At 46.4% G+C, this 22,985-nt stretch overlaps 1 protein-coding gene across 2 annotated transcripts in view; it reads left to right on the forward strand.

The window, feature by feature from the left end:
* Positions 1 to 22,985, forward strand: part of LOC106551192 (active breakpoint cluster region-related protein) — a 208,465-nt gene that overhangs the window by 24,650 nt on the left and 160,830 nt on the right. For both annotated transcript variants that reach the window (XM_087702865.1, XM_087702866.1), the window contains exon 2: positions 18,007 to 18,209. In XM_087702865.1, coding sequence (XP_087558991.1) covers positions 18,007 to 18,209 — 203 coding nt within the window. The remainder of the gene's footprint in view (positions 1 to 18,006; positions 18,210 to 22,985) is intronic.

Raw genomic sequence — 22,985 nt, forward strand, 5'->3', positions numbered from 1 at the left:
CTCCCAAATTCGCCGTATCCTGATTCCTTGCTTTGCAGGCGGTCCTCGACGCCATCCTTTCGTTTAGCAGCCATTCGAAGTCGATGGGGGGGGGAGGAAGCCAGATTCACTTAACGACCGCACATTTTGCTTAAGAACTGAGCTGATTCTCTCAACCGCCAGAGATAGTAAAACAGGGCACACCACATGCTTTAAGAACTGTCATACTTGCCGACCGAAAAGTGCTGGGCTTCATTTTGGTCATAAGTTGAGGACTACCTGTAATGGGGAGGAAATGGAATCGGGAGCTGGTGTTCTCGCTTTCTCGCTGTCTGTAAAAATTGGGTTGAGTCACAGAAGGGAAAAACGTATGGGTAACATTGCAACAGACGCAATATTGAATGGCTGCGGTTCTTAAGTTAGTGAGCCGGTCGTTAAGTGAATCTGGCTTCCCCATTGATTTTGGAATGGGACAATTCACCGCAGGACAATTCAACAAATACAAAAGTTCAATTAATTTCAATGCAACCGTGGCCAGTAATAATAATCTATATAAATAAAAATGTAATGGTTGTTTGTTCAAAATCGCTAATCTCCGAAAGTTCTTCACCGATTGCTTTGAAATTTTGACACACAACGTTGCATTCAAATACGCGAATGTTTTTATATACGTATATTACATAGATGTCACACCTGTGACAGGTAAAAACATGTTTTTTTTGTAAAAACATGCTTTTTTGAAAACCAGCGCCATCTGGTGGACGTAAAAGCAACATAAGCTATACTAAATATTTCATGATTCCATTTCAATGTTTCCAGCGCCATCTGGTGGACGTAAAAGCAACATAAGCTATACTAAATATTTCATGATTCCATTTCAATGTTTCCAGCGCCATCTGGTGGACGTAAAAGCAACATACGCTATACTAAATATTTCATGATTCCATTTCAATGTTTCCAGCGCCATCTGGTGGACGTAAAAGCAACATACGCTATACTAAATATTTCATGATTCCATTTCAATGTTTCCGATAGCATTGTTATATTGAATTTTCATAGATTTTGATTTATTTTCATTTTGATTTAATTATTTCGTGTGACATTGCGTTGGAATTGAGCTGTGTCGTTTACCATGGTGTTCATTTAGTGAGTATAGTATATTTGGAACAGATCGGCCTCTCTCCAGCTTCGTCCCGACGGTCCCTTTATATGTGTGGCTGGGCTGCGGCCGCACCCTTTCCCCTTTCTGCCCCTCCTCTGACGAGCTTCAGCCATTTCCGCCAAGGGGAGCCGAAGCCCTTTGACCTTCCCCTCCCCTCTCTCCCCTCCCCTCCCGCCGGCCCTTTGCTGTCTGTGATGGGTGCCACCTGTCCTGTGCCATCCCTTGGCCGCTTCCCCCCACCCTTAAGCCAGCCTGTATTCTATTGTATTCTATTCTCTATTCTATTCTCTATTCTATGTTATTCTATTCTATTCCACGCCATTCTAATTATATTTAATTTTATGTTCTGTATTCTATTCTATATTCTGCATTCTATTCTATATGCTATGCTATTCTATTCCATATTCTATTCCATTCCATTCCATTCTAATTCCATTCTAATTCTATTCTAATTCCATATTCTATTCGATTTTATATTCTGCATTCTATTTGCTATGCTATGTTATTCTATTCCATTCTATCCCATCCCATTCGATTCTAATTCCATATCTATTCTATTCTATTCTCTTCTATATTCTGTATTCTATTCTATATGCTATGCTATGCTATTCTATTCTAATTCTATTCTAATTCTATTCTAATTCCATATTCTATTCGATTTTATATTCTGCATTCTATTTGCTATGCTATGCTATTCCATTCTATCCCATCCCATTCGATTCTAATTCCATATTCTATTCTATTCTCTTCTATATTCTGTATTCTATTCTATATGCTATGCTATGCTATTCTATTCTAATTCCATTCTAATTCTATTCTAATTCCATATTCTATTCGATTTTATATTCTGCATTCTATTTGCTATGCTATGCTATTCCATTCTATCCCATCCCATTCGATTCTAATTCCATATTCTATTCTATTCTCTTCTATATTCTGTATTCTATTCTATATGCTATGCTATGCTATTCTATTCTAATTCCACTCTAATTCCATATTCTATTCGATTTTATATTCTGCATTCTATTTGCTATGCCATTCTATCCTATCCCATTCGATTCTAATTCCATATTCTATTCTATTCTATTCTATTCTATTCTATTCTATATTCTGTATTCTATTCTATATGCTATTCTATTCTAATTATATTTTAATTCTATTCTAATTCTATTCTAATTCCATATTCTATTCGATTTTATATTCTGCATTCTATTTGCTATGCTATTCCATTCTATCCCATCCCATTCGATTCTAATTCCATATTCTATTCTATTCTATTCTATTCTATATTCTGTATTCTATTCTATATGCTATGCTATTCTATTCTATTCTAATTCCATTCTAATTCCATATTCTATTCTATTCTATTCCATTCTATAAAATAAAGTCAATCCAGAAATATAAATAATTTCAACGAAAATGTGATCATCAATAATTAAAATCCAGCTTGTCTTAGCCTGAAGACCACAAATGGAGCGCAAAATTTCCGTCTCTAAGCGAAACACCTGTGGAGCGACTTTTCTCCCATTTTATAAACTTGCTTGCCACAGTTGTTAACCGAATCACTGCCGTTGTTAAGCTAGTCACATGGTCATTAAGCGAATCTGGCTTCCCCATTGACTGTATGGGTTGTCCTGGATTTACAACCACAATTAAAATTTACGTTGCTGAGTGAGACAGTAGTTAAAGAGAGTTTCTTGCCCCTGTTGTTAAGTGAATCACTGCAGTTGTTAAGTGAGCCACATGGTTGTTAAGTGAATCTGGCTTCCCCGTGGACTTGGCTTGTCAGAGGCTCGCAAAAGGGGGATCACGTGACCCTGGAGATGGTGCAACGGTCGTAAGCGTGAAAAACAGTCATAAGTCAGAGCCATTCTAAAGTCACTAAGTTGAACTGTCGTAAGGGAAGGACAATCTGCCTTCACAAAAATAAGGGGATTTCTTTTTTCCCAATTTTGCCGATCGTGGGATGTATTAATTTGACATCCCCTGACATGCCCAGCCTGAGGATGGCGAGTGGGACCTGTATGTATGTTTGTATGTATGTATGTATGTATGTATGTATGTATGTATGTGTATGTATATGTGTTGTGGCCCAGCAGGAGCCGTTGGAGCTGCTGATGGACTCGGATAGCGAGGAACCCTATGAGTCTGCCATGGAAGATGTGGAGGACCCTGGGCAGGGTTCAGATTCAGAGCAGGGACCAGAGAGGCTGGTTGGCCACCAGGAGGCGCCTGAGGCATGGAGCAGTGGGGAGGATCGAAGGGAGTTTGTCCCTGGCGCCAGGCAACGGAGGGTGGAGAAATGGAGGCAGCAGTTACGGAGACAGACTCCGTAAAAGAGATGATCAAGCCCAGGTGTTTGTGGCTTGGCCCCTCCAAAGAGAGTATATGAGAGGAGACTTTGGGAGGAGTCTGGTTTGCAGGACACAACCGTTCGTAGTAATCTGGAGAACTCCTTGTCTGGTCTGCCTTGTGTCCCCATGTCTGTTGGAGTCTGGGTTGCTGCCAACGTCTTGCCAGTGAGTCGTGTCTGGGCTTTAGCAATAGCAATAGCAGTTAGACTTATATACCGCTTCATAGGGCTTTCAGCCCTCTCTAAGCGGTTTACAGAGTCAGCATATTGCCCCCACAGTCTGGGTCCTCATTTCACCCAGATAGATAGATAGATAGATAGATAGATAGATAGATAGATAGATAGATAGATAGATAGATAGATAGATAGATGATAGATAGATAGCCATAGCAGTTAGACTTATATACCGCTTCATAGGGCTTTCAGCCCTCTCTAAGCGGTTTACAGAGTCAGCATATCGCCCCCACAGTCTGGGTCCTCATTTCACCCACCTCGGAAGGATGGACGGCTGAGTCAACCTTGAGCCGGTGAGATTAGAACCGCTGAACTGCAGATAACAGTCAGCTGAAGTGGCCTGCAGTACTGCACCCTAACCACTGCGCCACCTCGGCTCTTTTTTTCAGCCAACAGGATTATAATTGCTGTGAATAAAGAGTGGCAAACAGCTAAGCCTGTGTCTGTGTTCATTATCGGACGGAGAGGGGCAAAACAGTATGTATATGTACATGTACATGTATATATGTATATATGTATATGTATATATGATGTGGCCCAGCAGGTGCCATTGGAGCTGCCACCAGACTCCGACAGCGAGGGGCCCTATGAGTTTGCTCTGGAGGGCGTGGAGGACCCTGGACAGGGTTCCGACTCCGAGCAGGGTGCAGAGAGGCTGGTTGGCCACCAGGTGGCGCCTGAGCCTTGGACCAGTGGGGAGGAGACAAGGGAGAGTGATCCAGAAGCCAGCAGTGAGTTGTTCCTGGATGCACGCCATCGAAGAGCTACTAGGCATCAGGAACAGTTGCGCAAGTACAGGAGGTAATTGCACTCAGCTGGTGGTCGTTAGGCTCCTCTCCAGACTATAAAAGGACTGCTTGTGCACATGCCCCTTTTGCAGAAGTCAACACAGGAACTAATGTTGGAGAACATTATTGTGAGCTTGGCAGGCTGGATTGCTGCCACGGCTTATCTGTGCTGGATTGCTGTCTTGTCTGTGCCATTTTGCTGCCAAGGACCTGTCTGTCTGTTAATTAAATGCCGTAACTTATCTTTGGCTCGGAGTGTGTGTTGGTGTGGGATGAGGGGGGTCAGAACATATATGTATATGTATACTTATATGTATATGTCAGTGCATAGCAAGAGATCCAACATGGAATTAAGGAGAAACGTCCTAAGAGTGAGGACAATTAGCCAGTGGAACAACTTGCCACCAGAAGTTGCGAGTGCTCCATCGCTGGAGGTTTTTAAGAAGAGACTGGACAGCCATTTGTCTGAAAGGGTGTAGGGGATCTCCTGGTTGAGCAAGGGGCTGGACTAGATGACCTCCAAGGTCCCCTTCCAACTATGTTATTCTGTAGTAGCTGCTAAGGAAACTACAGGTAGACCACATGTTTTCGAATACTTTGTGGTTCTAATCCTTTGGTCTCGTGGAGAAGGCACTAGAGCTAGAGAGTGTGAGATCACAAGTTCTAATCTCGCCTTAGGCATGAAAGCTACCTGGGTGATTTTAGGCCAATCACCAGGGAACGGTGAGTTCTAATCCCGCCTAAGGAATGAAAGTTGGCTGTGTAACTTTGGGTCAGTGTGTATGAAAACACACACACGCACACACACACACGCACACAGTCTCTCTCCCCAGAGCATCTGATGGGGGCATGTCTAAGCCAAGAAAAATTATTTATTTACAGCTAGTCCTCGACTTACGACCAACATGGAGGCCAAAGTTTCCACTGCTAAGCGAGACAATTGTGAGCCGAATCTCCGCCGCTGTGAAGTCAGTCACGTGGTCGTTAAGCGAATCAGGCTTCGGACTTTGTCAGAAGGTCGCAAAAGGGGATCACGTGACACACACACACCCCCGGGACTCCGCAGCCATCCTAAGTCCATGCCAGTTGCCAAGAGTCCGAATTTGGATCACGTGACCGCGAAGATACGGCAATGGTCGTAAGTGTGGGGAAAAACAGTCATAAAGACTTTTTTCTTTCCAGCGCTGTTGTCGCTTCAAATGGTCATTAAATGAACTTTGGTAAATTGAGGACTAAATAAATAAATATATATATACATATAGGCAAAAATATTTGGCCGTTGGGTCTCAAGCTTTAAAATACGGGAGCCCTTTGAATCAAGACTGCTGAAGGGAACCTCAGAGGTCATATAGACCAGCCGGCTCCTGTGTTTTCATTCACCCCCTGAATGACACCCTTCTAATTTTTGGTCTAAATAAGTGTTTGTCGAAAGTGGCCGGCATAGCTGGGGAATTCCAGGAATCCCAGTCCTTGAATTACGACTGTTCACTTAGTGACCGATCCACATTACGATGCTGGGAAAAAATGGACTTAGGGCTGTTTTTTTTTTGCACTTATAACTGTGCAAATGCTGGCTGGGGAATTCTGGGAGTTGAAGTCCGGACATCTTCAAGTCGCCAAGGTTGAGAAACACTGATCTAGTGGTTAAATGTTTTTTTGGGGGAAAAAAAGGTTTGTCCTGAAACTAAGGAGGTGTGCGGTTTGTGTGTGTTTGTGTGTATTTTGGGGATTGGGGGGTGGGCAATATCCCCACCCAGAATTCCCACCCCGTTCACCATCTGTCTATTATATAAAAGAATGATTCAAGAGCCCTTTGGTTTGGTGTTTTATTTTAGAAAAATCGACAGATGGCTGCTAAAATAAGGAACGATTCCTTGAAATGAGCGACTAAAAATATAAGAGTGGGTTCCTTGCATTAAGGAACAGGTGGCTGCTCCTGATGGGACAGGTGGTCCTTTAGGGGTACGGGACCAAGAGGGGAAGAGGAGATTATTTTTAAGCTGCATCAGGATTCAATCTCGCTCCTTCCCTTCCAAATCTGCCTGGCCAAAAGCCTCCTGGATGATGTTTATTGAGGTTGATGGTGCTCCGGAAATGTTTGCGGTGGGGAACGATGTTCGGCTCCCCCACGTCCGTCGGAGCATGTCGGGGTCCCGGAGGGAACGGGAAAGGGTCTGGGGTCAGACGAGCGGGACGCTGCTCTGGGAGGTGTTTGTGGAGTCTTTGGGGAGGGGGTGTCTGAAGGATGGTGGTTTGCTCAGAGTGGAGGGTTTGCTGCATTGAAATCGCCACTCTCAGATATCCTCCAAGGAGCACTGATGAGGTTCCTTAGTTGGGCCATGAAATGTCCGCAAGGAAACTACCAAGCTCAGTGAGCATCAAGGACTCCACAGTCTTCCTCCTCCTCCTCCTCCTCCCCCTCCTCCTCCTCCTCCTCCCCCTCCTCCTCCTCCTCCTCCTCCTCCTCCTCCTCCTCCTCTTCTCCTTCTCCTCTTCCCCTCCTTCTCTTCCTCCTCTTTTTTTCTCCTCCTCCTCCTCCTGCTCCTCCTCTTCTTTTCTCCTCCTCCTCCTCGTCCTCCTCCTCTTCTTTTATTTTCCTCCTCCTCTTCTTTTCCTCTCTTCCTTCTCCTCCTCCACCTCTCCTCCTCCTCCTCTTCTTCTCTTCCTCCACCTCCCCCACTTCTTTTCTTCTTTTTCTCTTCCACCTCTTCTTTTCTCCTCCTCCTCTTCTTCTCTTCCTCCATCTCCTCCTTTTCTTCTCCTCCTCCTCTTCTCCTCCCTCCTCCTCTTCTTCTCCTTCTCTTTCTCTATCTCCTCCCCTTCTTTTCTTCTTCTGCTCCTCCTTTTCTTTTCTCCTCCTCCTCCTCCTTCTCTTCCTCCTCTTTTCTTCTCCTCCTCCTCCCTCTCCCTCTCCCCCTCCTCCCTCTCCTCCTCCTCCTCTTCCTCCTCCTCTTCTTCTCCTTCTATTTCTCCATCTCCTCCCCTTCTTTTCTTCTTCTGCTCCTCCTCCTCTTCTTTTCTCCTCCTCCTCCTCCTCTTCTCCTCCTCCTTCTCTTCCTCCTCTTTTCTTCTCCTCCTCCTCCCTCTCCCTCTCCCCCCCTCCTCCTCCTCCCTCTCCTCCTCCTCTTCCTCCTCCTCTTCTTCTCCTTCTATTTCTCCATCTCCTCCCCTTCTTTTTTTCTTCTGCTCCTCCTCCTCCTCCTCTTCTCCTCCTCCTCCTCCTGTCCGCAAACCTATCACTGATGATGTTCTCTAGTTGGGTCATGAAATGTCTGCAGGAAATTCCCCATCCAGCCATGCATCCCCATGGTCACGTAATCAGAATTCAGACCCTTGGCAACTGCATTTACGACGGTCCCAATGTCCCAGGATCATGCAATCCCCCTTTGCGACCTTCTGACGAAGAAAGTCGATGGGTGGAAAGCCTGATTCACTTAAGGACCGTGCTTCTGACTTAACAGTTGCATTGATTCACTTAACGTGGGTGGCACAAGAGGTGATAAAACGGGGCAAAACTCGCTTAACAAATGTTTCACTGAGAGAAAAAATTGTGGGTTCCATTGTGGTCGTAAGTCGAGGACTACCTGTCGTTGCCTGTGGAGATCCCTGTACAGCTAGTTCTTGACTTACGACAACGTGTAAATTGTACATCAGTAAATTGTGAGCCATGCTGGCAGGGGGATTCTGGGAGTTGAAGTCCACCGGTCTTAAAGTGGCTGTGTTTGGAGACCTCCATCTTTCAAAATAGTTTTATTAGCCTGTCAATCAACTTTGGCTTCTCCTGTTGTGGCCCACCAGTGGTCTGCGGAGCTGGCGGCAGATTCGGGCAGTGAGGAGGGTTGGGGAGGAACCTGGGCCAGTCCTGGAGTCTCGGGAAGGCTTGGATGAGGCTCTATGGTGGAGGCAGAGAGGGGGCCAGGGCCGTCCGACAGTCATCAGCTGCCTTCGGAGTCAGACATCAGTGAGGCAGAAGAACAACTGGAGCCTGTTCCCAGTGTGCGCATGCACAGAGTTGCCAGACGAAGGGAACAGCTAAAGAACAGGGGTCGACTTGGGAGTAAGGCCACAGGTGGACGGTGAATGGCCCCTCCTAGAGGGAATAAAAGAGGAGCGAAAGGGGAGTGGAGTTTTCAGGAGACAATTAATTCGCTTCATTGGTTCATGACTCTCCGAGACTCCTGGCCAAGTTGTGCAGAGATCCGCCTGGCAGCTCTCCAAGCCAGATAAGGTCGGTGACTGTAAATCCTCCCTCGAAAGACTTTGCTGGAGATGAAGGAGCAGAATTCACAGCCAATTAATAAAAGGGTTTTTTGTCAGGACCAGGAGTTTGCTTCAGGCTCTTGGGAAGCCTCGGTCAGAATTTCTCTGACTTTACACCTTGGAGAAAAGCGAGTTGGAGAGAGGGCTGGGCCAGGAGTAGGTTCCTACCGGTGTTGGTAGCTTTGTTTCGCGAATGCGAATGCATGAATAACACGAGGAGCTAATAAAAACCATGACGGCAGCGGAAACTGGAAAATTGTTTTGAGGGCGTGGCCAGCCTGAGTTGCTACCAGTTCTGCGACCCAGGCCAAATTACCACTAACAGTTTGCCCAAACTGGTGCAAACCTCTGGACTGGGCGGTGTTTTACCTTTGGAGGCTGTGGGGGGCAAAGCATCAGGAGTCCCCAAATGAGTATAGGGGTGCCCAGTGCCCACGCTGGGCATGGCACACCCTTGGAGTTCCCGCAGAATGGAGATGCCCACGTCTCAAGTGCCACGCTGCCTTCAGGGCCAGCGCCTTGTGTAACTGTGCCACCCCCGTGCTTGGTATTCTGCACAGGACTCAGCTGTGTGAATGCCAACTTGGCAGCGGAGATGCACGAAGAGGGGGGGGGGGCACCCCGGCATAATATCCAGGAATGGAGCGGGGGGGGGGGGTTGCCCGTCTCTGGATTATCCGTCACCAGGATTGGGAATTCTTAATTTTTATTTATTTTACTTATTCATTCAATGTTTAAGCCATCCCACTCGTCTCCAAGTTATGAACCACGGTACTGGTAATCCTCGATTTACAACGGTTCATTTAGTGATGGTTTAAAGTTACAAACGCCCTGAAAGAAATGACTTAGGCTGTTTTTTCACGCTTAATGACCATTGCAGTTTCCCCAGGATTTATATTTGTAGGCTTGACAACGGACTCCTATTTATGACGGTCGTAGTCTCTCCGGGTTGCGTGATTAAAATTCCGATGCTTGGCAACCGACTCATATTTATGACGGTTGCCGTATCCCGGGGGGGGGCAGGTGATAATCCCCTTTTTGCGACCTTCAAGTTAAGGGGGAAGTCAGATTCACTTAACAACCGTGTTACTAGTTTAAGAACTGAAGTGCTTCACTTAACGACCGTGGCAAGAAAGGTGGTAAGGCGGGGCAAAAGTCACTGAACAACTGTCTCGCTTAGCAACAGAGATTTTGGGCTCCATTGGGGTCGTAAGTCGAGGACTATCTGTAGTAGCCTTGTAGATACGCCAATTATAAAGGAAAGCCCTTTGCAGGTAGTCCTCGAGTTATGATGTAACTCCCCCCCCCCCCACAAGGCTACAATTAGTCCTCAATGTACAACTTTTTAAACGTCAGCTTTCAAAGTTACAACACCACTGAAAAAAGTGTCTTAGGGACTATTTTTCACACTTATAACCGTTCCAACAAACCCCCTGGTCATGTGAGCAACTGATTCGTATTGATGATGGCCTCAGTATCCTGGGTCACATGATCCCTTTTTGTGACCTGACAAACCAAGTCAAGGGGGGAAGATGGATTCACTTAACAGCCATGTTACTGACTTAACGACTGCATCTCTTTCTCTTTCTTTCTCACTCTCTCCTCTCTCTCTGTCTCTGTCTCTCTCTCTGTCTGTGTCTCTCTCTCTTTCTTTCTTTCTGTCACTCTCTTTCTCCTCTCTCTTTCTTTCTCTCTCTCTCTTTCTCTCTCTTTCTCTCTCCCTCTCTCCCTCTCCTCTCTTTCTCTCTCTCCCCCTCTCTTTCTCCTCTGTCTCTGTCTCTCTCTGTCTCTCTTTCTCTCTCTCTTTCTTTCTCTCTCTTTCTCTCCCCCTCTCCCCCCCTCCCCTCTCCTCCCTCTCTGTCTCTCTCTCTTTCTCTCTCTTTCTCTCTCCCTCTACTCTTCTCTCCTCCCTCTCTTTCTCTCTCCCTCTCCTCTCTCTCTCTCACTTTCTCCTCTCTCTCTTTTTTTTCTTTCTCTCTCTCTCTCTCTCTTTCTCTCTCCCTCTCTTCTCTCTCTCTTCTTCTCTTTCTCCTCTCTCTCTCTCTTTCTCTCTTTGTCTCCCCTCCCCTCTCTTTCTCCCGACTTTTGATCCCACGACCACTGCAACAGTCGTTAAGTGTGGAAACCGGTTGTAATAATCCACTTTTTTCATTGTCGCTCACGGTCAATAAATGGATCGTCGTAAGTCAGGACCTGCTATCGCTCAGTGGCCGGTTAGGATCTTAACCAGCCACCTTTAGAGTATCAAAAATAGGGGGGGTGATCGTTTGCAATGGGATGGGACACACACACACCCCCGTTGCTTTCTCCTTCCTAATGTCCCCCTTCCAGGGAGAGCAATTGTAGTGGGGGTGGGCAAGGGGGGGGGTTCATGCAGACATGCCACCCCACCCCCTGCACGGGTACCTGTGTTGCTTCCAGCTGCAAGCTGTGCCTCTCACAGGGGATGCGAGCGGAGGCAGTTGCCATAGCGATGCCCCAACCCTCCAGCCAATCACAAGAGGAGGAGGAGGAGGAGGAGGAGGAGGAGGAGGGATGCGTGGGACCGAGAGGGGGAGGATGCAGCTCAGCAGAAGGGCGAGGGAGGGGCGGGGGGGAAGATCTTAAGGGGTGGGGGTGTCATGACAGATCTTGAGAGGCTTCTTGTGATCAGCCTTGTAGAGGGGGAGGCTTTAAGGCAAGGGGGGGCGGTGGAGAAGGGGGATAGGCTACTTAGCTGAGCCTTCCCCCCTCCCCTTGAAGAAGAAGGGGGTCTATGGAAGAGGGTCGTCTTTTGTTCAGTGGGCCTTTCCCTCTTGTGAAGAGCCCCCCCCCCCATTGAGATGTGTTTCGTAAATAAAGTAAGATAAGGAAGGAAGGGAAAGTGGCAAAATTTGGATCTGGTGAATGTTTAGCCAGGAAGGAAGGAGAGAAGGGAGAGGAAGGGGAAAGGATGAGAAGTAAGGGAGGGAAGGAGGGAGGGAGGAAGGAAGGAAAGAAGAAAGGAAGGAAGGGATGGATAACAAGAGTTGGAAGGGACCTTGGAGGTCTTCCAGTCCAACCCCCTGCTCAAGCAGGAGACCACAGACCATTCAAGACAAATGTTTGTTGAATCTCTTTTTAAAAATCTCCAGATGGAGAAGGAAGGGAGGGCGGAAGGAAGGAAGGAAGGAGGAAAAAGATGAGAAGGAAGGAAGAAAGGAAGAAAGAAGGAAAGAAAAAGAGGGGGAGAAAAGGGGATGAAGGAAGGAAGGGAAGGAAAAAGATAAGAAGGAAGTAAGGAAAGGGAGGAAGAGAGAAGGAGATGTAGGTAGGTAGGTAGGTAGGTAGGAAGGAAGGAAGGAAGGAAGGAAGGAAGGAAGGAAGGAAGGAAGGAAGGAAAAAGATCAGAAGGGAGAAAGGAAAGAAAAAAGAAAAGAGAAGGAAATGGAGGAAGGAAGGAAGAAGATGAAAAAGAAGAAAGCAAGGAAAGAAAAAGGAAGACAGAAGGAGATAGAGGAAAGAAGGAAAAGAGAGAAGGAAGGAAGGAAAAAAGAAGAGAAGGAGATGGAGGAAGGAAGGAAGGAAAGAAAGAAAAAAGATTATTTTTTATTCATTCCTGATTCTGCACAGAATGATTGGCAGAATAGGTGAATGTAGTTCAAAAATTTGCTTCCGCTAATAACGGAGTAAGCGAGTGAAAAAAGAGACCGAAATGGAGAGACATCTGATTGATCGATGATTGAGTGATAGGTTAATCTGAAGGCACAACACCAAAGGATGAGTCAGACCCCTGAGTGCCTTTTGTTGTCGTTTCCGGCCCATCGCGACCCCATGGACCACGTTCCTCCAGGCCTTCCTGTCCTCTCCCATCCTCTGGAGTCCATTGAAGCTCACACCGGCTGCTTCGGTGACTCCATCCAGGCACCTCCTTCTCTGCCGTCCCCTTCTTCTTCTTTTGCCCTCCATCCTTCCCAGCATGAGGCTCTTCTCCAGGGAGTCCTTCCTCCTTCTCCTTAGGTGGCCAAAGCCTTTGAGTTCCCTCTTCAGGATTTAGGACCTTCTAAAGAGCAGCCAGGGTGGATCTCCTCTAGGACTGACCGGTTGGATGGCCTTGCAGTCCAAGGGACTCAATGCAGGAGTCTTCTTCTCCAGCACCAGAGTTCAAAGGCCTCCATTCTCTGGTGCTCAGCCTTCCTTGTGGTCCATCTTCCACAGCCATCCATTGCAACTGGGAAATCTATAGCCTTGACTAGATGCATTTGTGTTCATCTCTGCTTTTTAGTGACTTCATCTGTCGCCTGTGCTGACTTCCAGGAAGTTCTGAGGAACAAAATAAGGCGCTGATTTGATTTATGCATTTGCTCACCTTGGCAGTTCCTGCGACTTTCAAGCAAAGGATGCTACCAGGCAGGGCAATTAAGAAGAGCAGCCTTGCAACCACTTGAAATGAAAGCTTGTAAAAATGATAATGATAATTTGACCGCGATCTGCGTTGATAATTGGGAGAAGTGCTGACCTTGGGAAAGCTGAGGGATTTCCTTTGCAGCCTCTGGGACGGCTGCAATTTTAAAAGCTTCTTCAGGAAGGCCTGGGGGGAAAAAAACCGGAGCTCAGATTTAGCGCCTCTTTTATTCCTTGTCCTGCTTCTATCTCTACTGTCACCACAACAACCCTGCGAGGAAGGTTGGAGTCTCGACTCGCTTGTGCTAAAAATGTTATACGGCCGGGCAAGAATTGGTCTCCTAACGACATGATGATTAGGTATCTTTGCTGCCTTGATTTATTTAAGAAAAAGAAAGGTGGGATGGATGGATGGAAGGAAGGAAGAATGGATGGATGGATGGATGGAAGGAAGGAAGGAAGGAAGGAAGGAAGGAAGGAAGGAAGGAAGGAAGGAAAAAAGAGGAAAAGAAAAGGAGACGGAGTAGGAACGAAATAAAAACAAGGAAGAGAGGAGACAGAGAGAAGGAAGGAAGGAAAGAAGGAAGGAAGGAAAGAAAAAGAAAGAGGGAGGGAGGGAGGGTGAATGGGAGATGGAAGGAAGGAAAAAGAGGAAGAGAGGAGACGGAAGGAAAGAAAGAAGGAAGAAATGGAGGAAGGAAAGAAAGAAGGAAGGAGGGAGAAAGGGAGATGAAAGGAAGGAAGCTGAAGGAGAAAGAAAGAAAGAACGGTGATGAAAAGAAGGAAGGAAGGAAGAGGAAGAGAGGAGTTGGAGGGAGAGAAGGAAAGAACGAAAAAGATGAGAAGAAAGGAAGAAAAAAGGAAGAGAAAAGTAGACAAAGGAAGGAAGGAAAAAGGAAGAGAAGAAGAAAGAAAAGAAAGGAGGGGGAGAGAGAAAGAAAGATAGATTAGGAGAGGGAAGGAAGGAGGGAGAATGGGAGATGGAAGGAAGGAAGGAAAAAGAAAGGAGACAGAGGGAAAGAAGGAAATGAAGGAAGGAAGGAAAGAAGGAAGAAATGGAGGAAGGAAAGAAAGAAGGAAGAAGGGAGATGAAAGGAAGGAAGCTGATGGAGAAAGAAAGAAAGAACGGTGATGAAAAGAAGGAAGGAAGGAAGAGAGAAGTAGATGAAGGAAGGAAGGAAAAAGGAAGAGAAAAAGAAAGAAAAGAAAGGGGGGAAGAGAAAGAAAGATAGATTAGGAGATGGAAGGAAGGAGGGAGGGAGAATGGGAGATGGAAGGAAGGATGCCAAGTGGCGAAAATTTTGCTCAGGTGACTGCGGGGATGCTATGACGGGTGTAAATGCGAGGACTGATCATCAACCACTTTTTTCAGAGTTGCCGTATCGTCATACAGTTGTTAAACAAACAGTCGTAAGTCGAGGACTCCCCATCTTGCATATCCTGCCTTCTGGAACAAGAGAAAATGGGGGTTTAGCCCCCTTCCATAAACCTCGAATTAGAGATCTTATGCCCCCCCTACACCCCGTGTTGCTTTTCTCCTTTACTCAGCGCCCCCCCTCCCTGAAATCCCCCCTCCCTTCCTGCTTCCCTCCCCTTCTGAACACCCCCCCCACCCCCGAGAAGTAAAATTAGTCCCTGCCTTTGCTTTCCTACAAATATTTTACTTCCTGGGGCTGGTTTCCTTCCCTTTCCGCCCTCCCCAAAGGCTGGAGAGGTGGGGGAGGCATCGTTCAGACTCCTGCCCCACTTCCAAGATGGGGAGGAACGGGGGGGGGTCTCCGTTTTTGATCCCCCCCTCCCAGGCTTCCTTTTCAGAGCTGACCCAATTTTGCCCTTGGACTAAGTGTGTCCCTTGGAGGCGTGCCAGGGAGATGTGGCAGGCGCAGGCAGGCGTGAATAATTGTGGGGAAGTGTGTCAGAGGGAGGGGAGGCTAGGGGGTGGGCGTGTGGATGGCTGGGGGGCTTAGAAAGGCAATGCCTTGGGGTGGGAAGGGAAGGGCAAGGGGAGAGGTGAGTAACCAGGTTTATTTCCCTGGTTCCTACTCAGTTGTTCCTTCTCCGAATTTACGGTATTCCTATGCCAGTGATGGCAAAGCTTTTCGGGACCGAGGGCCCAAACTGGAACATGTGTGCATGTATGTGCGCTGGAAACCCCAGGACCAGCTGGCCGGCGTGCACATGCCTGCTTTTTGCCCACTTTTGCCCATTTTTCAGGCCGTTTTCAGGCTGTTTTGCGGCCATTTTACGCCATTTTCTGCCTGTTTTCCAAGCCGTTTTCAGGCTGTTTTGGGGACATTTTCTGGCTGTTTTCCAGGCCATTTTCTGGGCTATTTTCAGGGTGTTTTGGGGTCATTTTTACACCATTTTTTGGACCATTTTCAGGTAGTTTTTCAGGCCATTTTCAGGCTGTTTTGTGAGGCATTTTCGGCCATTTTCTGCCTGTTTTCCAGGGTGTTTCTGGGCTATTTTCAGGGTGGTTTGGGGGTCATTTTCAGGCCATTTCTCAGGTCATTTTCAGGCTGGTTTTGGGCCATTTTCAGGCATTTTCCAGGCCATTTTCTGCCCCCTTTCCAGGCCGTTTTCTGGGCTATTTTCAGGCTGGTTTTGGGTCATTTTTAGGCTGCTTTTCGGGCCATTTTCCGGTAGTTTTTCAGGCCATTTTTAGGGCTGTTTTGTGAGGCATTTTCAGGCCATTTTCCGGGCTGTTTTCAGCCTGAAAAACTGCCTGAAAATGTCCCAGAAAAAGCCCGGAAATGGCCTGAAAAACAGCTGGATTTCAAGCCATTTTCCGGTGCTCTGGCACCCACGAAGACCAGCTGGTGCACACACCAGAAACCAGAAGAGCGATGTGCCCACCCAGCGGTGACTCTGGATCACAGTCCTATGCAATGCATTTACTAGCTGGATACCCGTGCTTCACGACCAAACTACACAGGAGAAATTCAGTTCACAATCTGTTGGCTTGGCGGTGGTCGGTGATTGAAACACATAAGGGAATATCGCTCCCACCCGCCTTGAGTCCGGAAGCAGTTCCAGAGGTGGAAGGCGTAGACATTTTGGTGAGGTAGTGACGTTTAGTACTGTAAGGAACCCCAGGCCGCTCCTGAGTGAAGGAGTGGAAGGTCTGCCAGTTTGAACTGAGGTAACGGAATGTGAGGAAAGTGGCAGTTGGAACAGAGTCCTTTTCAGGTGGGGAGGGGGAGTAGAATGTCTAACTCCTTAGCATCAGAGGGTGTTAATTACTGTATAAGAAATACTAATGATCTGATGGTCATTTCGAAAAACCCTTTCTTAGTGAGCACCCAGAAGAGGAACATACGTGCCAAATTTCACATTTGTAGACTTTACGGTTCTGGAGATTTTGTGATGAGTGAGTGGTATTTGGCTTTTATATATATAGATGGGTACAGAAATTCATTTAGTGACTGTTTGAAGTTGCAACGGCACAGAAAAAAAGGGACGTAGGAGCATTTTTCACACTTATGACCGTTGCAGCATCCCCATGATCATGTGATCAAAATCTGGATGCTGGCAACTGGTTCATATTTATGGTGGTCGCAGGGTCCCAGGGTCACATGACACCCCCCCCTTTTGTGACCTTCTGACCAGCCAAGTCAGTGGGGAAGCTGGATTCACTTAATGACCATGTGGCTAACTTAGCAACTGCAGTGAATCACTTAGCAATCGTGGCAGGAAAGGTTGCAAAATGGAGCAAAGTTCAGTTAACAACTGACTCGCTTAGTAACAAAAATTGGAGGCTCAGTTGTAGTTGTAAGTCGAGAGCTATCTGTTAATCTTGCAGCTCAGTGCAGGTTTAAACCTGTTTTTTTTTTTTAAGTTTGGGGAAGTTTTTAAGGGGGAGTCAGTTGAAAGAATGGCAGGAAAGTGAATTCAGATCAGGCCTCCTTCAGTGCCTAAGGTGGGACTAGAACCCATTATCACAGCTGGCTTTTGTGCTCAAGGCGGGACTAGAACTCACTGTCGCCTGGTGATTGGCCCAAAGTCCTACAGCTGGCTTTCATGCCTAAGGCGGGACTAGAACTCACTGTCACCTGGTGATTGGCCCAAAGTCCACAGCTGGCTTTCACATCTAAGGTGGGACTAGAAATCACTGTCACCTGGTGATTGGCTCAAAGTCGCCCAGCTGGCTTTCATGCCTAAGGCGGGACTAGAACTCCCAGTCTCCAGGTGATTGGCCCAAAGTCACCCAGCTGGCTTTCATGCCTATGGAGGGACTAGAACTCACTGTCACCTGGTGATTGGCCCAAAGTCATCCAGCTGGCTTTCATGCCTAAGGCGGGACTAGAACTCCCAATCTCCTGGTGATTGGCCCAAAGTCGCCCAGCTGGCTTTCATACCTGGCGGAACTAGAACTCACTGCCACCTGGTGATTGGCCCAAAGTCACCCAGCTGGCTTTCACGCCTAAGGCGGGACTAGAACTCACTTTCTCCTGGTGATTGGCCCAAAGTTGCCCAGCTGACTTTCATGCCTAAGGCGGGACTAGAACTCCCAGTCTCCTGGTGATTTGCCCAAAGTCACCCAGCTGGCTTTCATGCCTGGCGGAACTAGAACTCACTGTCACCTGGTGATTGGCCCAAAGTCCCACAGCTGGCTTTCATGCCTGGCGGAACTAGAACTCACTGTCGCCTGATGATTGGCCCAAAGTCGCCCAGCTGGCTTTCATGCCTAAGGTGGGACTAGAACTCCCAGTCTCCAGGTGATTGGCCCAAAGTCACCCAGCTGCTTTCCTGCTTAAAGCGGGACTAGAACTCACTGTCGCCTGGTGATTGGGTGGCTAAATCCCAGGTTTGTTCATCTTTTTATCCTTTCCCACAACCAATTCTGGTTCTTTCCTTCCTTTCCCCAGACTTCAATTACCCCCCGGAGGATTATGATGTGGAGGGCAACGAGGAGATCAGAGTTCGGCCCGGCAGCTCGGAGACCATGCCCTACATCGACGAATCTCCCACCATGTCCCCCCAACTGGGCGCCCGCAATCCGGATGGCGGCAACGACGGAGGGACGTCGGAAAGCATTTCTCCCATCCCTGCCGATGGACTGGGCCCCGTGGTAAGTTTCTGTGCTTAAATGCGGCCCGGATTAATGTTAATTAATACTTTTAACCTTTTTTGCATAGCTAAGTCTACAGTGTATAAATCATCCTTGAGTTACGCCAGTTCATTTAGCGATTGTTCGAACTTACAACGCCACTGGCAAAAGTGACTTTTAAGTTTGTTTTTCTCACTTAACGACCGTTGCAGCATCCCCTGTGATCAAACTTCGGAAGCTTGGCAACAACTGACTCACATTTATGACGGTCGCAAGTGTCCTGGGGGTGGGGGGGTCACATGATCCCCTTTTGCCACCTTGCGTTAAAAGTTTTTTAACACCTGCAGTGATTCACTTAACAACCATGACAAGAAAGGTCGTAAACTGGGACACACAACTCATTTAACCAACGTGTCATTTAGCAACTTAAATTTTTGAGCTTCGGTTGCCGACTAGTTTAAATTTAATTTAAATTTTAAGTGAACTTTGAATTTTTAATATAAAGTTTTAAAAAAAAATAATTGAGCTCAGTTGTGTGGACTTTTTAGTTTTGAAGTTTTAAAGGCTTGGGGAAGATGAGAGAATGAGGTCTCTGTTTTCTGGGAGGGGGTCTTGTTGTCCTTCGGTGGTCTCAGCCAGATGTAGCGAAAACATCTGGAGCTCATATGTGCTCACAACAGCTGCCTGTTGATTTCATACAGCAGCTTAATGTGTTCTGCTTCCCACAAGCAGAATCCTTGACAAAGCCAACACAGAAGGTCCCATTTTACAGTCACCGGATGTCGAGGTGGCGCAGTGGTTAGAGTGCAGTACTGCAGGCCACTTCAGCTGACTGCTAGTTCGGCAGTTCGGCGGTTCTAATCTCACCGGCTCAAGGTTGACTCAGCCTTCCATGCTTCCGAGGTGGGTGAAGTGAGGAACCGGATTGTTGTTGGGGGCGATATGCTAACTCTGTAAACCGCTTAGAGAGGGCTGAAAGCCCTATGAAGCGGTATATAAGTCTAACTGCTATTGCTATCTATCTATCTATCTATCTATCTATCTATCTATCTATCTATCTATCTAATCTTCTTATCCTATCTATCAGCCATCTGTCTTTCTCTGTCTTTCTACCTATCATCTATCTATCTATCTATCTATCTATCTATCTATCTATCTATCTATCTATCTATCATCTATCTATCTATCTATCTATCTATCTATCTATCTATCTATCTATCTATCTATCTATCTATCTATCTATGTGAAATGAGGACCCAGACTGTGGGAGCGATATGCTGACTCTGTAAACCGCTTAGAGAGGGCTGAAAGCCCTATGAAGCGGTATATAAGTCTAACTGCTATGGCTATCTATCTATCTATCTATCTATCTATCTATCTATCTATCTATCTATCTATCTATCTATCTATCTATTTATCAGAGTTTGTAGTTTAACACAGAGTTCCTTAATAAATTACCAGTTGGCCTCCTTTCCTTTTTGCAAAGGGAAAGAGGCATTTCTTCATCCAGAAAGTTATTTTTGTGTTTGTGTGTTTGTGTGTGTGTTTGTGTGTGTGTTTGTGTGTGTTTCTGTTTGTGTGTTTGTGTGTGTGTTTTTGTGTGTGTTTGTGTGTGTTTCTGTTTGTGTGTTTGTGTGTGTGTGTTTGCAGAGTTTGTTAATCGTCCATTGGGTGTCTCCTATCCTCTTTGATCTGGGCTAGCTGCGCCATCTGGTGGCCGACACATGGTATTGCGCTTCCTTTAACACCTCACATGTTACTCAGACTTCCTTTATTTAAAAATAAACTTTTAACTGGAGGAAGTTAAAAGTTGGTTTTGGACCTTTGTGGTAGGAAGGTGAAGAGCAGAGCGGCAGGAGGGGGGGAGGGGGCACCCAATCAGGACTGTATCTTTTGCAAGGAGGCAGCCCCCCCCCCCATGTGGAAATTCCTTGTTTTGCAATGTTAAATTAAGTTAAATTTAATTTTTAATTAAATCAAATTAAGTTTGGCTTCCGGGGTCTTTTTAAGCAACCGGTCGGATTCGTTTTAGTTTTCAATTTCTTTATTGGCTGTTTGAGCCATACTTGGCCTAAAGTAGATTTCTCAACCTTTGGCAGTTTTAAGATGAGTGGACTTCAATTCCCAGAATTCCCTAGCCGCAGTATAGTTGGCTGGGGGATTCTGGGAGTGGAAGTCCTCCCCTCTTAAAGCTTGCTGGCTGGGGGATTCTGGGAGTGGAAGTCCTCCCCTCTTAAAGCATGCTGGCTGGGGGGATTCTGGGAGTGGAAGTCCTCCCCTCTTAAAGCATGCTGGCTGGGGGATTCTGGGAGTGGAAGCCCACCCCTCTTAAAGCATGCTGGCTGGGGGATTCTGGGAGTGGAAGTCCCCCCCTCTTAAAGCATGCTGGATGGGGGATTCTGGGAGTGGAAGCCCTCCCCTCTTAAAGCATGCTGGCTGGGGGATTCTGGGAATAGAAGCCCACCCCTCTTAAAGCATGCTGGCTGGGGGATTCTGGGAGTGGAAGTCCTCCCCTCTTAAAGTATGCTGGCTGGAGGATTCTGGGAGTGGAAGTCCTCCCCTCTTAAAGCATGCTGGATGGGGGATTCTGGGAGTGGAAGTCCTGCCCTCTTAAAGCAGGCTGGCATGGGAATGTGGCTTGCATCCGGTCCTCACACTTATGACCATTGCAATATCTATCCCCACAATGACGTGATCAAAATTTGGGTGTTTGGAAACAGGCACACATTTACGATGGTTGCAGCGCCTGGGGTCATGTGATTGCGAGTTGTGACCTTCCCAGGGGGCTTGTGATAAGCAATGGGAGGGGGGACGTGATTCACTTAACGACCAGGGGAATTAACCGAACAACTGCAGTGATTCGCTTAACAACCGTGGCAGGAAAGGTCGCAAAATTAAGATCTGTTTTGCTTAGCAAGAGAAATTCCGGTTGCCATCGCGGACATGAATCCAGGATTATGGCTGTAAAAACCAATGTGATAAATAAAGAAATATAATTGTCCGTATGGACTTCAACTCCCAGAATCCTCAGCCATTCCTACGCTGGCTGGGGGAATTCTGAGTCGTGGGGTTCACCCCGATTCAGGAAGTGGCGGAAATTGGGAAATACAGACAAGAGACTTCCTCTTTTAAGCGGGTTTATTTGGTCTGTCTGAAAAGTTTGTCAATCAGCAAGTTTCACCTTCCTGTCTCACTGCTTATATTCTTAAATTCGGTTCCTTCCAACTTCCGCTCGGCAAAAAGGCAGCCGTTTTTCTGCCTCGTTCTCCGGCTCGTTGAGAATTTCTTTGCCATTTCCCCGACCGGCATTTTTTTGCCGATTTTTGTCGTCAGAAATAGGGAACCGCACTAGCAGTTAGCTCTACGTAGGTAGTCCTCTACTTACGACCGCGACGGAGGTCACAATTTACATCGCAAAGTGAGACAGTTGTTAAGTGAATTTTGCCCCGTGTTAACAACCTTTCTTGCCGTGGTTGTTAAGCGAATCACAGCAGTTGTTAGGTTAGTTACATGGTTGTTAAATGAATCCCCATTGATTTTGTTTGTCTGACAGTCACAAATGATCACGTCACCCCGGGACTCTGCGACCGTCATAAATATGAGACAGTTGCCAAGCTTCTGAATTTTGATCACATGACCACGGGAAGTTGCAATGGTCGTAAGTGCGAAAAACGGTCGTAATTCACTTTATCGGCCCAAATTACCTGGGACTTATTTGATTTATTTATGGAATCAATACGCCTCACATCTCGCCCAGAGGTGACTGTAGACAGCTTACCCCAGAATAAAAACAATCCGGCAAAACTTTAAAATATGAAGATCATAAATATTAACATTTCAAATTAACATTAAAGTTAATGTATATGAGCAGGGTGGGGGAATGATCTTCCTTCCGTCCATTATGACATAAGCATGTGGAAAATATATGTATACGTAAATATTTTATCCTAAATAATTATATGTATTTATATATAACTATAAATATTAATATACGTTAATATTAATAGTAAATCTCTCTCTATAAAAGCCAAATACCACTCACTCATCACGAAATCTCCAGAACCGTAAATCCTACAAACTGGAAATTAGACTCGTATGTTCCTCTTCGCTTCTAGGAGCTCACTAAGAAAGGATTTTTCAAAATGACCCTCCAATCATTAGTATTTCTTATACAGTAATTAGTACGCTCTGAGGCTAAGGAGTTCTACTTCCCCTCCTCACCTGAAAAGAACTCTGTTCCAACTGCCACTTGCCTCACATTTCGTTACCTCAGTTTAAACTGGGAGACGTTCCACTCCTTCACTCAGGAGCGGCTCGGGACTCCTTATACTACTCAATGCCTACACCTTCCACCTCTGGAACTGCTTCCGACTCAAGGCCGCGGGAGTGATATTCCCTTATGTGTTTCAATTACCGACCACCGCCGAGCCAACGGATTGTGAACCAAATTTCTCCTGCATAGCCCAATCACATAGTTTCGTCGCGAAGCACGGGTATCCAGCTAGTAAATAATATTTTATATGTATAAAAGATATATAAGTCACCCAGAATTGCCCAAACAGCAGGAGTGGGTTAAATTTAATAAGTAAGTATAAGAATATCCCCTGAGGGACAATCTCGCCAAAATTTAACAATTTTAAAGCAATGTAAAATCCCGCCATATTTTGATCAGATTTGGTGATTCGACTCCCAACTGTGGTAAAAATGGTTGTAAAATCAGGTCATGGGTGGACTTAACTTACAACTGCAATGACTTAGGACAGAAATTCCTACCCCAGTTGTAGTCCTAAGTTGCTA

The sequence above is a fragment of the Thamnophis sirtalis genome, unplaced genomic scaffold, assembly GCF_051295495.1.
Source record: "Thamnophis sirtalis isolate CommonGarterSnake01/CBP01778 unplaced genomic scaffold, rThaSir2_p1.2 scaffold_17, whole genome shotgun sequence".
Classification (NCBI taxonomy): Eukaryota; Metazoa; Chordata; class Lepidosauria; order Squamata; family Natricidae; genus Thamnophis; species Thamnophis sirtalis.